The sequence below is a fragment of the Camelus bactrianus genome, chromosome 3, assembly GCF_048773025.1.
Source record: "Camelus bactrianus isolate YW-2024 breed Bactrian camel chromosome 3, ASM4877302v1, whole genome shotgun sequence".
In the NCBI taxonomy this organism is placed as follows: Eukaryota; Metazoa; Chordata; class Mammalia; order Artiodactyla; family Camelidae; genus Camelus; species Camelus bactrianus.
In genome coordinates, this window is record NC_133541.1 from 75,148,097 (window position 1) to 75,165,200 (window position 17,104).

General features: G+C 41.6%; 1 protein-coding gene and 1 non-coding gene across 3 annotated transcripts in view; both read right to left on the reverse strand.

The window, feature by feature from the left end:
* The window catches only part of EFNA5 (ephrin A5), a 269,595-nt gene that overhangs the window by 39,613 nt on the left and 212,878 nt on the right, over positions 1-17,104 (reverse strand). For both annotated transcript variants that reach the window (XM_045507811.2, XM_010971465.3), the window contains exon 2: positions 6,774-7,066. In XM_045507811.2, the coding sequence (XP_045363767.1) occupies positions 6,774-7,066 (293 nt within the window). The remainder of the gene's footprint in view (positions 1-6,773; positions 7,067-17,104) is intronic.
* On the reverse strand, positions 10,543-10,614 carry TRNAP-AGG (transfer RNA proline (anticodon AGG)). Its single transcript has one exon. It is a non-coding gene; the product is annotated as a tRNA-Pro (tRNA).

Here is a 17,104-nt window from a genome sequence, read left to right on the forward strand (position 1 = left end):
CCCTGCAAGAGTAAAAGACTATGAAAGATGAAAAAGATTACCTCCTGCTTTGATAAATGTGCCGTTTTGACACTCTTCTATTTCAATAGGAACAACTCAGAAAAAAGGCGGCTTCGTGTGAACTGTCAAGACCAAAATAATTCTTAATGTAGATTACCAAAGTAAGCTGCTGAAAAACCAGACATCTAACGGGGGATGAAGACTTCCTTAGGCATATAATCCTGGCATAATGTCCCTTCAGAGTGTAGGGCATGGACTTAAAATGTGAATTTTTACGAGGCATTTATGAGTTTTGCTTTTTTTTTTTTTTTAAACTAAACTAAAATATCAATCAGGGCTATTCAAGTTGCTGCGACTTTTCAAAGGGTACAGAACTTTTTGGATGTCAATTATTGAAGTTATTATTTTGGTAGTCAACTAGTCCTTTGAAAAATACGTCTTTAATTGAGACTTGGAAAGAGTAAAGATTGATAGTAAACTATTATTATATACCCATTTTACAGATGAAGGAAGCGGGGGCTCAGTGATATTAAGTTACCCAAAGTCACATAGCGATCAAGGGTACAGAAGAGGGATGTGAGTCCAAGGGTGCATTCACCAGAGTCTATGCCTTTTTCCCTTTTTCTTTTCAACCATGTTCCACTCTCTCCCTTGATGTAATGTATCCCCCTCTCCTGTGATATAATCCCCAGCATATGATCAAAACACATCACTCAAGAAACTAGACACCTGTTGCCGTGGGTGCAGTAAACCTGATGCTTCTCATTTACCTGCTTTTCTCAAACATCAGTATCCAAGAAAATTTTTAATTGCTTTTTTGTTCTATTTGGTTCACTAATACGGTATTTATTCATTCAACAAATATTCAACAACTCTTCTACTGGCTGTTTTCTACTATTTTTCATTTAAAATAGACAGTTTTAAATCAACATTATGGTTAAGCAGATTTTCCACATTATGGAGGATTGGGCTGATTTTAGAAACACTTTGGTGAGAAACTGCACTCTGAATTCCACACAACTCACCTGTAAATAAGCTTTTGGAACATGTCCAGTTGGCAAGTGAAGCACTTTCTTTATGTTAGTATACTCTGAATTTACTGAATACTCTTACACCTTTTAAAGGAGAGTCAATAATTATCATGTACAATCAAATGACTTCTGAAGCTGACCTTGATCATTTCAGTAAGACTTCCCTTCAGAATTTATGTCACTTATTGTGTCAGTTTTAAAAACTGTGTAGAGCATATTAAAATTGCTTCACAGCTTAAGATTGTAAACTTTTAATTAAAGTATATAAAGCAGGGAATGAGCAGTTAACCACATGCATTCCAGCAGTGAGATACTACAGATTTAAGAATGATGCCCACAGTAACAACATGTCCCTGTGATTTTCCTTCTAATATATACACATGCTGAAAAGAACGGAGCAGAAGTCTTCAGCTCCCTGAAAGTTCATTTCGTTAATGACATTTCAGGATTCTAACTTCAAAGGAATGGACATTTGCCAGCTCTATACTTCCATCAGCACATCAGTATGGGGGGGGGCGGTAATAACACTAAAGCACCAGGTGTATTCAAGTTTACTTGCCTATAAGCTTAGGAAGAGTGTTTCCTAAAAATCTCCCAGAAAGCGCTGGTTTCCATCTGAGGGCTGCAACTGTAAACTGTCTTTACTCTATCTTCTTTCAAAAAAAATCAGCTATACCTTAGATGTGGCAAATGCTAGAATTGTCCGCCTTTTTATTATGATTTTCAGAAAATGACATTTGTCTTCCTTATTGTCGGCCTCTCATTAAAACTCATTTCCTGAATTAAGTGTTCAATCACTATTCAGTCTGGATGCTGAATATGCAGTGGATTTAAGAAGAATCTCTTTGAAAATTCAACTTTTCTGGCTTCTGAAGTTACTGAATTAAAAGGGTCAATCATCTGGGAGGATACAGTTGAAAAACCTTTTGGAAATTGAAAAGTCTGCTTTGGAGAGCTGAAAATGCATAAACGCGTTTAACATGTATCTTGCTACTACCCGATTTGGGGTTCCAGTAAAGTTTATAAAATAATATCCTCTAAACAGTAGTGTTAATTGTTTCCATTCTTTTCTTTTTTAAATACAAAATAAAGTATGCTTTTCCCTTTTAAGCATATAAGACCTAGGACTTTACCTCTTCACTTCCTTTCAGTTGGTTACTCACTTAACTTCTTCTCCAATCAGTTATTTCTCATCTGTGTGAACTTTTTTCTAGTTACCTATCTTTTCTGTGCCTCAGTTTCTTTGCCTATAAAATGGCAACTAAGAACAGTACCTGACTGTGCTGTTTTGAGAACTGTAGGAATTTAGAATTTAGAACAGTGCCTGGAACAGAGTAAGTACTATGTAAACACTAGTGAGTCTTATTAATTGAACATTTACTATGTGCCAAGTAACATTATACAGGGCAGGGAGCAGAAATTGGTGAACAAGCAAGCACAAATGAGTAACGTCAGGGGTGATAAGCACTTGAGGGAAAAGAAAGCAGAGCAAGAGTGCAGAGACGATACAGACGCTGTGTTTATACAGGGAGGGCACAACAGCCTCTCGGATAAAGACAGTTTGGGGCACAAACTAAAGCAAGTGAGAGCTAGGGACAAGAGTGCCTGGGCCAGCGACAACCCCAGGCAGAGAGATGACGAAGGACCAAGGCCTTGATGTCAGGGGGCGCTGGGCAGATGTGAGCACCAAGGCAGGCAGGATGGAGGGAGCAGAGACAGCAGGCAGAGGGTGTTAGGACAAGAAGCCCAGGAGGCCGAGGGTGGGGAAGAGAAGAGGACCCGCCGAGGAGGGCCGTGATTGCCAGGTTAGAGACCTGGGCTTTTTGTCTTGAGACAGGAGGGCTTTGACAAAGCAGAGACAGGAGGCAGAAACAGACAGGAGCCCGCTGCACTCCTCACGACCGGACGATGGTGCTTGGATCAGGTGGCCAAGATAGAACTAGTTCAGTAACTCTAATACGCTGCTCCACTCTGCGTTTTTCCCCAAAATATCCTCTTAACTGGCGTTTGTTGAACATCTACTCAGTAAGGCACTGGGCTGGGCCGTTTTACAGACATGGCTCTCACCCTGGTGTGCAGAGCCCACGACAACATACAATCAAGCTGGGACACTGAAACTCCACGGCAGTCTGAAATCATCTACTGCAACCTCATTATTTCACAGGCGTGGAATGAGACATCCAGAGAGATTAAATGATGTACCCGAGATCCTTACAGCTAGTTAAGAGAAGGGCCCACGACTCAAGTTTTCCTTACTTTACAAAACAGGACATTCAGTATCAGCGTTTCTACTGACTTAACAAAAATAACTTACTGCGCCCTTATTTTTCCCCCTTTGCATCTTCTGATTTAAAATTAACAACATGAAACTTCTTTCACACATGTCCTCATTAGGTTAGTGTTTATGAGAACCATTCCTAAAGTGATTATTTTTGAAGTTTCTTAAATAACTCTTTGCCCTGGGAAGTCTACATACCTGACAACGGCCAAAATCTACTGACGCACAGTTCTGCAGACCTATCACCGACAGAAAAACCGACCTTCCGGGTGCCAATCTCTTACCAACATAACTTCTATAGTTATAACTCCTGTAGTTTAAAAACAGTGTTTGTCAGATTGAGGGGATGGGCTGAGTCTGCCTAAGCAACAATCAGCGATGAGAACAGCTTAATACACCGCCTGTTCCCAAGAAGACGACCACGTGGCCTAGCGTCTCGCTTGGAACAGAGAACCTAGACAGAGGAGGGTACTTTATTTTTAAAGTAAACAGGAAAGAAACTTCATACAAGATCTATCCAACAACTGTATTTTTTTTTTTAAATTCTGTGTAATGTGGGGAATTAAAAAGGAAATACATCTTGCTGAAGATAAGCAGAACTTGGTAAGAATACTCTGGTTTGGGTCCTGAGTCTGAGTGACGAGGTGGATTTCCTGTTATGAAACGCTCCTCTTCCCTTCTCCCAAATCCTAGTTTGTATCATTTTGGTCCCCTATAGCCACCACTAAACTTAAGCCTTCCTCCAGCAGGACTAAAGCAGGATTGCCAAAAGGCTACAGCTTTCATTTTTCTCTTGGAAACCTTGGAAGAGCTTTTAAGGGCCTTGAGGAGCTGAAATATTCCCCTGGCCTAGTAAGGACATTCCATAAAATTGACGAGTGGGCAGTAAGACTTGCTCCTGAGATCAGCAGTAGAGTGCCTGGTAACGTAATAAGGGTGAAAAGAGCCATTTTCCAATCATCTTGTTCATTCCACGCATATTAAGAGAGAGGAAAATTCAACTGAGGGCCAGTTCTCCCCTAAGAATCCTCTAGTTTAATTATGACCACAGTCTACTGTGTGAGAGACGCCCATGTTCGCTCTGCCGCCCCTGCTCTCAGTGGCAAAAGGAAGAGAGGAAACCCTTTCCCTACTGAATAGACAGCAAAGGATGTGCTTGTGGTTCTAAAACCTGGTTGAAAATTCAATTTAACCAACTACCAGGCCACGGCGCTTCCTGTAAATGAATGTCTTTTTGCTGCTAATTCTGTGATATTTTACCTTTTTCATTAAAAAAAAAAAAAGATTCAGGTTAAACTCAGCTGAACAGCAAAAAGCTCTTGATATTTTGAAGCATTTTGGAACAATTACTTTGACAGGAGCCCTTGACAGTTAAATGACTCCGTTAAATGAATGTTATAGAAGACACATAATGATTTTTAGTGAAATATTGAATTTAACCACAAATGAGGGAAAACCAGTCATAAGCACTGTGGGTACATCTGAATAATAGTATCTTGCTTATGAACCTCAATGGACTCTATAATTCCTAATAATCATGCAATCAACCAGCTAGCTGGTGAGTGTGTGTTTCCCATCTTAGTGCTCTCTGTTCATGTTGGCTTTTTGCTTTTGTTGTTGTTTTTTAATCTGAGAAACCAATAATGGAAATTCTCAAGCTGGCCATCGTTTCCTCTCAACAGGATGATACTTCAGACACTTAATGAGTGTCGGTCCCACAACTGAAGTCTTCCTCTTTCCTTTTTCTGAATGAGATTCTTTCACAAAGTGAAAAAAATCAGCCAACGGCAAGAGCCTGTTGCCTGAGAAAGTGTGAATTCACTGTATGCTAGTGTTTTCCCTCCATCCGTGGGACTCAATATTCCTCTTCTTATTTTATGGATCAAATGTGAGATACTATCAAGACTTTTATATGTTTTCTCATGACTAACGACTGAAATATGTACTGAGATAATAAAACTGGTACTGTTCAATTTCCTTTTTAAACTCAGTTCTGATACCAGTGAGAGTGCTCTTGTGATGGGGAAATCCAGGTTATTACGGAGCTCTGTTTTCTAGAGAAGAGGAGCTACAAATCCTCGTAGAGGGACACATGTAGGTTAGGAGTGGGTGGGGACACTGGGATTGAAGAAGTGAGTCAGAAAACCAAGACCGTCCTTTGCCTGGTCTGCTGGGCAAGCAGGGGTGACAGGCCAGCGCTCGGCTCGCTGGGAGCCCCTCCTGACCCGCCTCGGGCACTGGTGTGGCCACCCCTCCAGGTTCTTCCACATCAGGTGCCACCGCCCCCACTTCCCCGTCCCCCGCACTCAGCAACTGTCTGCTTCCACCTTCATCGCCTATTTACATGTCTGCTCCCCACCCGATGGCCACTCTTTGAGGACAGGAGTGTCTTTGCATCTTGCATCCTCCAAATTTCTGAGTCACAATAAGCCTGTCAGTAAATGTACTTTCGAACGAAGCATTTTTAACATTTTAACTCCTTCAGCCAACAATGAAAACATGTGGAAAAGGTCAGTTTAAATATCTGACACTAGTTAAAGGAAAGTCTAGATACACAGCGAGCTGCCTAAATTAGGTGCTTCCTAATGCCCTGCTAACTCGAGTGTGGTCCACAGACCAGCAGGAGGAGCCGCTTCACCCAAGAGACTTTAATACACATCCCGAGCCCCACCGCAGAGCCCCGAATCAGAACTTACATTAAGAAGACCCCCAGGTGACACGCACGCTCAAGTTTGAGAAGCGTTTACCTGGGATATATGACCAGTACGATGCCTTAAGAAGCGTTCATGACAGAGAAAAAACAAGGCCACGGTGATGGGATTCACGCAGGGGTCAGCGGAGAAAGTTTTAGAGCTCTCTCAGGACAGAGTCACTTAGCGGTAAGTTCACAGGTGGGAAACTCACTTACACTAGCTCCCTGGGAACCCTTTCTAGATGCTTCTTCACGCTCCTTCCTGTTTAAAGACACAGCTGCTCTTAATAATTGTCTTTTCTCCTTGGTGCAAAGAGAGTGTTTATCATCAGCACGCTGACACTTGCAGGAGTTTCGGTTTTCTCCACTGGAAATGTGGGTGATTCAAAGGATATTGCTGACACCTGAATAAGAAATCCAGCGACTCCAAGCTATGAAAATTTAATTATTTCCTCTAATTTTTCTTTCAGGAATCTTTCTTTTCCTGAGCTTTGGAGAAGTCTTAGCAATTTTCATATAAAAGAAATACAAGTCAGCAGTGGTTCACTGAACAGGCTGACATGCAATTTCATATGGGGAGAGGCGCTGTGTCTTTAATCTAATTTGTGCTCTCAATTCTTAGCTAATGTATCTAGGGATCCCGGTGTACGCATTTACAAGGAGACATCTGTAATGCAGAGTCCAGCTCTCTGCAAGTCACTGAAACATGGCTAAAAAATTAGCCTGGGTTTTTGCAGCTGCCCTACAACGTGATAAATCTCTGTATACTCACAGATGTAGAAATACTCCCGGCCTGGCCTGAATTCAAATCCTAGAGAAAACGGGGTGAAGAGCTGGAATTTTTCAGAGAACTTGAGTGGTCCATTTGGAGAGTGAGGCCGGTTACATTCCCATCTCTTGAACCCTTTGGAAGTGTGGTCGCAGGCACTGTAGCCATCAAAGTTCACCATGTAGAGGACATACCGCTCAGTCTTATCTTCCGGGACAGAGTCCTCATAGTGAGGGCAGAACACATCCAGGTAGTCGTTGATACAGACGTCAATGTGGTAGTCACCCCTCTGGAATCTGTTGGGAGAAGGAGATGGGATAATTCATACAGGAAAGGTTTCCTGCTTGGAATCAGTGGTTGAGCCCTTTAATAGTGCTCGAGCTAAGGATTTATTATAGTAAGTTTTTATTTCATGCCACATGATTTGAGGCATGGTTTGAAATGTTGCTGTTCCAAATCTAAGTAACAAGCCATTTTCAGAGGAATTCTATTATATTTGCTTCAAAATACCCTGTCAATGGAGCATTTCCCTTTCATTTTAAGTACTGAAGGTACCGATTCATTGTTTTCCTTTTGTCCTTAAAATCACACATACTGAAGCAAAGTCTTCGTATTTCTAAATCAGTGTTTCAGTTAATCATGCTTTTGAATAAATGAGTAAGAAATTTAAAGAATACATGAATTGTTTTTGTTATAATTGAGACTATTCTTAATTTCCAATGCAAATGTGGATAATTAGAATCATAAAACGGAGAGAATTAGAATCATAAAATTTGAAAGTCAGAAAGAAAATTCCTAGAACAACACTTCCACTTGAGAGGAAGATAAAACCGAAAGGCAGAATGATGAAGCACTGAGCCACTGAGCTAGACCTGGGACAGAGACTTCAGATCCTAGTTAGGCATTTCCCTTAGCGCGTCTGCTTTTGTCACAAACTCCTTTTAACCAATCTCTGTTTTGCTGCCCTATCCCTCTCCATATTAAGAAAACTGAAACCTTCCAAGTAGAATGACTTTCCTCTCCATTTCTTTCAATTTCATACGTTGTGTTCTAAGGATGGACGGATGAGTAAGGGAAGTAACAGGCCAGGCGAAAATTGCAAAACCGTGGCCACTGCATCCTGAAATAGTGAAAATGTAGGCACATGCACATGCACACACCACACTGCTTCAATGCTTATCTGACAGAAAGTTTTGCTTATTTGTTTTAACTAATGTGCTTTTTCCCCTGTCCACAGAACAGTTTTTCCCAGGACCCAGTGATGTGTGAAACAGGAATTGTTACATACACAACTTCCTAAAATCAGGGTGGAAAAGCTGACAAAATCCCTTTGTTTTTAGCTGGTGAGGAAATTCTTCTGAGTCCTTAGAAAGGTCAAGATAAAACTATGTTAGTGCTGAAATACGACGCCCATAAAGTCATATAATTTTCAAGTCAGACAGCCTCAGCGAGAACACTTCCCAGTGACAGTGAGCTAGTCTATTCCATTTTTGGACATCTCTAAATGTTAGCAAGTTTCTTCTTATACCGAGCATCAATCTGCTTCTGTGTAATTCCCATCCAGTGATCCTACTTCTGCTGCTTCAAATTACAAAGAGCAAATCTAATTCCTCTTCTACCAGGTAGCCCATAAAACATGTGGACATGTCAGCTGTGTCTCTTGGCTTAGCCTCCTTTCTCCAGACTTGAAAATCCTGATTCCCTTTGGTTATTTCTGGTACAGTGTCAGGCTCTCCTCATCATTCTAGTTTCCTAGTTCCCCTTAAAATGTAGCACCCAAACATCACAAAGACCCCTGACAGGTTGTGACCAATAATCAGCCCAGCAGAAGAAGTGCTACTGCTTTTGCTCTGGATACTAAATATTCATTGACCAAGCCAAGACTCCCTTCTGAAATAAACCATGATAACAGTGGAAGTACTACTGATTTTGACAGAGTAGACCTAGATTTAAGGACTCGATCTGCTGCTGGTTGAGTAGAAGAGTCATAAGTCTCCTGAGCCTCAGTTTCCTAAGGTGTAAAGTGGAATGATAATGAGAATCTTCCTTGCCGACCTCACACGGCTGCTTCAAGCCTCAGAGGAGGAAATGTATAAAAAAATATACATGCCTGTAAAGCACTGTTACTGTGATCAGGATACAGTAAAGCACTTAAAATTAAAATTAGTAATTAACAAGATATTAATTTTTAAACAACAGCAGTAAGAGCCTACAACAGAAACAAAAATAATCCCTATGTTTCCCTTTTTAGAAATCTCAGAAGAAAGGAAATCACATAAAAATCCTAAATTCTATCCTCAAATAGCAAATGATCCCCAGAAATTCCACTTGCCCCGTGCTTTTCAAAAGCTGCGTGCTGATTTATGCAAGAGAAATAACAAAAGATGATCAGATCACTTTTCACTTTGAGGATCTCAAAATACATAACCATTTGTAAAAACAAAAAACCCTTGGAAGTATTTATTTTCTCTATTTACAATGATCACGAAATCGGGTTTGCTTTTTCTTCATTACTGGCAGACAACGATTTGTCAAGATGCAAGGAAAGCCTGTGTTGCTTTTAAAAGATTTCTGAACATCAAGGTAACATCGCTGCCAAAGTACAAAGAAAAGACACTGCGACGTTCAGATAAAAGGGTGCTGGGGTATGAATCATCGGCACTCGGAGGGGCTGACAGCTCTGGATGAGAGCCAGACAAGGACTGCAGCAGAAGCCAGTGCCCAGATGCACTTTGTATTATTATATTATTATTATAGATTTTAAAGACATTCAAGGGGGAAGTTTTTCCTTTTCCCAAATGTCACTCATTTTAGCTCCTTCCAGCACTTGATGCTGCTTAAAAGTGAAAATAAAAAAACTGCCGCTGTCCAGTCCCGTTCTGTTATTGCTTTATTTTACGAACTGTCATAGTTTTTGGCACCTCTACTTTTATCCCTGTTAATGTTGCTGTAATTTTAATAAAGCAAACCAGGAGCCTGAAGACCCGTTTTACACTGTGTTGGCTAGTTAGTTACCTTTTCTGGTGATGCTTTACTGTGTGTGGTGGTAAATGGATCACTGAGGAGCCGATTTTAAAACATCAGATTGCACTAGCAATTAGTACTTATACCCTTCTATCCATATGACAAATAGTGATGATTTACTGGAGAATCAACTTACACTCTGTTTCAGATATTTAACTTGAGTAAGTTTACTAATGTACATTTCAAAGCCTGGACAGTGTAAACGTAAAAACAATGATGAATTGGAGCTCATAAAAGGTGTCTGTATAGTGTAGCCAAGGACAATCCAAAGAAAGGTTCAGGGTTAGATATTCTAAGACTATCCCAAATTATGCTCCCTGGCTACAAAGTAGCACTGAACCATTCTTTTCTGGCCTTACTGTGAAGACGTACATATATATGGCTAATATTATTGAGTGGTTCTTATATTACATTCATTACCTCAATTTAATCTCCATCTCAGTCCCACAGGACACTCTTAGTACCCCCGGATAAAGATGAGGAAATTGAGATTAAGAAGTCAAGCAACGTGCCCCATGTTACACGACTAGTAAAAGGTGGAGGCAGAATTCAAACTCAAGCAGTCTCACCTCAGAACTGAGATTTAATTACTAAAGTCAGGTTCTTAGGTCTGCTGTATATTCCCCCAGAGGGATGATTCTCATTTAAAAACTCTTTTCCTTCCAATTTTATTGAGATATAATTGACATATAGCACTGTATACATTTTTAGGGGAGGAGCTAATTAGGTTTTTATTTATTTATTTATATGGAGGCACTGGGGATTGAACCCAGGACCTTGTGCTTCCTAGGCACATACTCTACCACGAAGCTATCCCTCCCCATCAATTCTCATTTTTGGTGGGGTTTCAGTTCTCTCCTTCCTTCACTGATGCAACAAATATCTGCCAAGTCCAGGATCTGCTATGCTATGGCTTTATATATACTGCTGCATAAAATCCTTCTTGGGTAGTTATAATTAGTTTCATTTCATCAATGAGGAAATGACATTCAGAGAAATTGTTACCCTCTCAGTTCAACTGTTTTCCTACAGGAAATAAGCAGCAGAGTCAGGATTTTTAACCCCAGTCTGATATGATTCTGAAGCATATACTCTTTCCCCCTAACCATGATGGCTCAAAGCTTTCCCGGTTGTAATCCCCCCATCCTGTTTACAGTGATCTTCTAGGAAAGCCTGCTGCTGCAAGGGCTTCAGCCCTGCTCTCCTCCCCACTAGGGTGATCCAAAACTCCTGCCCAGAAAACTGAAGGGTGCATCAGCGTTTAGAAGAAGCCTCAGATCCCAGGGTTAGCTCCCTGACTCATGACCTTCATTCCAGACTTTCACGGGATAAAGAAGTACTGTTAGGCTCAGTAGCCATTCACATAAAAGGATTTTTTTACCATCAGGAAACTGCTTCCATGAACTTTAGCTCATATTAAGTGAGCAAATTCACCTCTAAGAAGAGTGATTCCACATGCCAATATTTACAAATGTCATGGGTAGCTCACCACTGCTTTACCACACTTGTCCATTTCTTGGGAAATGTTCTTGTAAATGTGTCCTCTTTATTCTTTATCTTTAATTCCGTCCATTCTCTCCATGGTTCTCTACCTCTCTGAAACCACTGCATATTATGAACTGTAAGAATTTCTGGCTGCATACCAACAAGCCAACAATAATTACAACACAATCTCTACTAAATTATCACAGTGGTTTACAATGTAAAAGCATGCATGGCTACCACACTTAGAAAAGTGACTGTGTTGGAGTAAAATGATTACTGCCTTGCCTGTGTTCTCACAATACAAGTCTCAAGTGCCAGGAAACACCTCATATGCATCGAGTGATGGCCCTTGTTCTCCACTGGGTTGCAACAGTTACTCAGGCCAATGTTCCACACAATATGTAATAGTCTATATATACTCTTTTATGGCAAGAACACACTGTATACATTTATCAACATTTGGCAGGAGACTGGTTCAGAATGTCATGTATATTATAAAAGGGTCATTTTAGTTGATTAAGAAGAATAAAATTCAGCACAGCAACTAGTTCTTTGTAATCAACACAACTACCCCAAATGAATTATACACTTGATTGTTTTTGATGACCCAGAGGCTCCCTGGAGGGTTGGATAAAAGGCACACTTCGGGGCTACTGATAGCAAAAGTGACAGCTGAAGGTGGGATGTGAGCTAGAAAGTCAACATGCAGACTGTGTGTGTGCCTCAGTCTTCAGTGTTGACCTCGTGACATTCCACAGCCAAATACCGTTTTTATTATAAATTTAAAACCATTATTAATATCTCTCTCTGTATTTCACCTGTCTGGATAAAGTGAATCATGACTTGAGTCTCAGAATTCAAACGAAATAACAAGAACAGAAGTGAGGTTAAGAGTCAACAGTCTCTCTTCTCATTGAGTTATCAACAATGCACCCCCCTCCCCAAGTTTCTACTGAGATAGGAACCAAAATGTTGTTTCAAGATTAGAGTTAACCGGAACCAAAAGACTTTGCCCCTCCTAACTCAATACTTTATTTCCAAACTTGAGTCCCTCCACTGGGGACATCTAGTACTTGAATACTTCAGCCCTTCACCTCAAGCAGAAGTTCTCAACTCACTCTGACCTTGGCTCCTCTTTGCCAGGGCAAGGAGACATCACCTAGCCTTCTGTCTCAATGGATGGCTTTCATTTCATTGACCTTACTTCCTCCTCTACTGCCATATGGTCTTGGGTTGTGGACACTGACAGCTGGGAGGCTGAGGCCACAGGACACACAGGCAGTGCCTTGGATTTCAGGCTGCAGAGAAGCACCACCACCAGCACCATTAGCATCTTTGTCTGAGCTCATCTTTAGCCACTTTTCCCTGCAGTCTTCCTCCTCTCATTCCATCCTCATTGGCAAAAGCCAAAATGCATTTCATTTGAGTAGCTGGAAAAGGAAGGGTACGGTGCCTATTTAAATCGTTCTAAATTGGCCTTTAGCATATGTTGCTGGCACAGCAGAGAGCCTGCTTCCAGGGAAATATGTACTGAGGTATTTTATCAAGCAGTTCCTGAGTGAAATTTCTTCTCTCCATAAATATAGAAATTGCGTTACTGAAAGGAGACGGAGTAGTGATTAGAGGTTAGGAAGCTGTGAGACACTTTTATCCCCCTTTCATGTAATGTTTTAAAGGATTCAATAATGAAAATGTTATTTCTCATGAGCTGGATAGTTGATTATTACGTTTTAAATGTATTTTAATCTGTCAAAGAGGTGATTGTTTTAATATTCCTATTTGAACAGAACTACAGTGTCACTTCTTTAATTACAAGGCAACTTAATATATTACAGTCTGAAATTGAAATGGAAAAGAAGGATATGATTTATGGTCAAAGATTAAGCAAATTTATCAGCTCAGGGTTCCTCCCAAATTTTAAACTAAATCTAGAGTGAACATGTCTTGGCTGCACAGTCTTTCAATTCTATTATGGATTTAAAGGCTAATTTCGGAATATGATGTCTCTTTTTAACCAGAAGAATTTCTCATCTGTCCTGAAGGATGTAATGGGCCCAGCAACAGACAGGAGATTTGGTTTATAAATATGTTTTGTGAGGAGATGGGCAGGACGGCAGGCTCTGTTGCATAACACGTCTCTTCTTGTCTCCTGTTACTCCTTTCAGCACAGAATGCAAGCCTTATGGCTTTCGGATCCTAAATCTGAAGATGCTCTTTTTTTGGTTTTGTTTTTCTGCAGAGGTTAAAGCAAGAAATACAAACAGCAAAGCAAACTTGGGGAAGATAGATCATATTAGCACTACTGGGGGCCGAAGAAAGATTTGTTTGGCGGATTTAAATGTTCCTTCTGTCTCACAGGCTGAAACGTGTCAACCTTTCAAATGTATGGCTAATTGAACTTCATTTTCAGTTCTGAGTCAATCAGAGTCATAGACAATTTTGCTGTTACCAGGCCAGTTGTTAAGGCTGAATGAGGTATCCCACAGAAGTGAAGATTTACAAGTTAAAAAAAAAATCTACCCAAAATGCACTGCAGAGAGGTTTTCTACATTTTCTTTCGCACTTGAAATGCTGTTAGGCTGCAGTGCACACTCTGACAAAATATTCAGAACCCAGAGTTGGTGCTCTGCGTACCCATTAATAAAAATTCCAATCAAGCTCTTATACATGCAAGCTGGAAGAAAGGAAATAAATGTTTTAGTAATTACAAATTCTGCAGCATGAGAGCCCTGCCTTAAATTCAGTAACTGTGGAAGCTGGGAGTAAGACATAATTTACTTGGCCAGATACTGAGAATTTATTTAGCATACTAGCCTGTCCTTTTTTATTTTCTGTGCGTGTGTGAGAGCATGTGCTTTAAAAGCAAGTGGTTTAAAATCCTCAATTAACACTAACTACTCATATCAAATAGATGGATAGACATCTCAAATAGCTTGCGCTTGTGGCTCTTCTAGTACAAGTCACATCAGGCTGAATGACTTTTTAGAACCAGTGTCTCCCAGGAGTAGTACCTGTTTTAAACACGAGGCCCACAAAAGGTTCTCTCCTCCAGTGTTTTAACTCATTTGCAGTTTATTTTATTAGCTTGACTGAGGAGCTCCAAAGGAAACAAAGCATTAAATTGGCAGGGCCTAAACAAGACTTTCCTTCAGGAAGGGACTGGGAGCTTTGGGTGACAGTCTAATTGCTTCTAAGCCCCCAAAGAGGCCTCGGGCACGGAGTAAGAATGTGTCAACGTCAACAGGCTAAATCAGCCAAAGAATTAACCAGGCAGAGTTCGACAGACCCGACACAGCACAGACCACTGCAAACGGTTTTCAAAAAGGGATTAAAATAAAATAAAGAATTATCGCCTGGCAATCAGTGCGTCCTAACACAGGTCACTTCCATGACTCAAACCAGCCTCTTTCTTGACTCCTGCTGGCAAGGAGCTCCCCGACAAAGCTCTCCTCTGTGCCCTAAGTTCTCCAGATTTTTGCATCATGTCAAGCACAGGAGAAGAGCACCTGCCACATACACACACACAGATCCAAAAGCAGGCGTGGGAAATCAGTGAACAGGTTACCCAGCCACGGTCCTGGGAGAACAGGATTAAACAAATTAATTCCGTTCAGGGGATGTGGGAGTCAATCAAACAAACTGCCACCTGACAAACTGCTCACATACATCTAGCCCTTTGTATCCTGTGGGGATGGAGTCACCCAGCAGAATTCAGGCTATTCCCAGTTTCAAAATTAAGAATAGCCAAAGAGCTATGGTAAATGTCCTTCCTATTAACCAACTCACATAACGACTTCGTAGTTCTCGAGAACGGATGTACGAGCAGTAAAATGAATATTTGGTATTCTGGCTTGATGATAACCCATTGGAATCATTACCACATAGGTCTGAAATCTGGCCCTGACTTTCCCAAAACTGGGGTGGGGTGTCCGAGGTCTGTGTGGCATGGAACTAATCTCTACTAGTTTATTGTTAGACGAACAACAAGCTGGAAGAAAGGGTATCGCTACTGATGGGTTCCTGTTACGTTTGATCTTCGTGGACAAGGGGAAGCAAATGTCTGGCACCACGAGGGCACAGCAGTGACAGCAGGTTTCCTACAAGCTTTAGGACGGAAAGCAGACGTTGCTGCTGCTCCTGTGCAAACTGGCAGGCGGCAAGGCATTACTTTTACTTGGTTTGGTTAGGGCCTTGTGAGCAGCTGCGATACAAATCTGGAACCAGGAATGAGGCCATGGTGAGAGGGCAGAGATCCGGAGTCGTGAGAAATGAGCTGGTGGGTGGAGTCATAGAACGTACTGAATTCATTCAAGGTAAATGCAAAGATATAGGCGAAAACTCAGACTGCACTGGGAGCGCATGACCGGCACTAGGGGTGTCACAGCATTTTTGTGTAGACCTCCGTCCCCCACACAGAGAGCTCCCCCGAGGTAGTGCGGGTCTGCGCATCGCTGCATCCCCGCCACGTGGCATGGTGTCTGCACACAGTGGTGACTTGAGAGACGTCCCAGAAGGGGAAGTGTAGCTGAAGGTAATTAGAAGCAATGCTTAAGAACAGAAAAACTGGGCAAAGCACCCAATCATCTCCTTCTGTGTTCTGGGTCCCAGCATCCAATTTTTAGAAGAGCTAAATCATATTACAAACAAAGGTCAAGCTCAGGAAGCAAAATAATGGCAGACTGCAGAAAGGAAAATGATCATCAGGACTGTTGTTCCAGCAACGCTCGAAAATTATGCCTAGCCGAGTAGACAACTTAAGCACCTAAGGCAGAATGAAAGTTTCTCTCTTGTCATTAAGTCCTCTATTCAATTACCATTTATCGGGGTAATTAAACACTGGAAAGTGATGCCAGGCTAATTGTTAGATTATGATAATTACATGTCTTTGCTATGCTACAGCTGATCAAAATAAGATGTGGTCCCGTGCACTTAGTTGGAGCCACTCTGTAATCGTCAGACTTTCGGAGAGCGGTAGGCCATTTATTACTAATTCATTACAAATCAGGCGGAGAAGCTTATTATTTGTAATGCCTCTTTTCTCCCCTCTACACACAGTCTCCTGGAACAAGACTCCCAAAAGGTTAAGCATAAACTGCCGCCTCTCATTGGCCCATTTCCATCTCAATTACACAGCTGAGCAGCATTAGGTGCCTCTATTTGAGAGGGTTCATCAGACTGCTTCACAAAATCCTGCAACTGCCTATCACACTGGCAGGAACACCCAAGGCTCCCTTTCAGCCTCTGCCAACCACTGTTCTGCTCCGAGCTGTGTCCCAGCAACTGCAAGGTGGCAATCCCACGAATCTCTCGGTGCAGAGGCTCCCTTCTGCTCGGGTCAGGCCTAGACCAGGCTGGGATATGCCCAGGGTTTGCTCCAGTTCGTGGGACTCACGGGCAATACAGACTGTGCCCCTCCTGTCAGGACATCCAGCTTTGATTCCTCAAGCCAGGGTCACGAGAGGAAAGCAACTTTCTCATCACCTCCAAGCTACCAAATAGTCAGCCAAATCTTTGTAGAAAAAGGCCAGAACCCATCCTTTGTCCTTGGGCATTTTGGGGGGTTCTTGGGCATTTTGGGGGGTTCTAAATCTCCCCTTCCATCCCTCTACTGTTGGGAGGTGGGATGGCCAACAGGTATTTGTGATTCTTTACTTGGCTTTATCCTGGGACCTCTCACACTCTCCCTGGATACAATCATTAGAGTGTGTTTACATGGGCCACCGTTGGTGGATGAAGCAGAGTGTCAGGTGAAAGTTTACAAACTGCTACGAAGTTCATGTTACGATTCTCTATTTTAGGATTTTTTTTCTTCTATCATTTGGGGA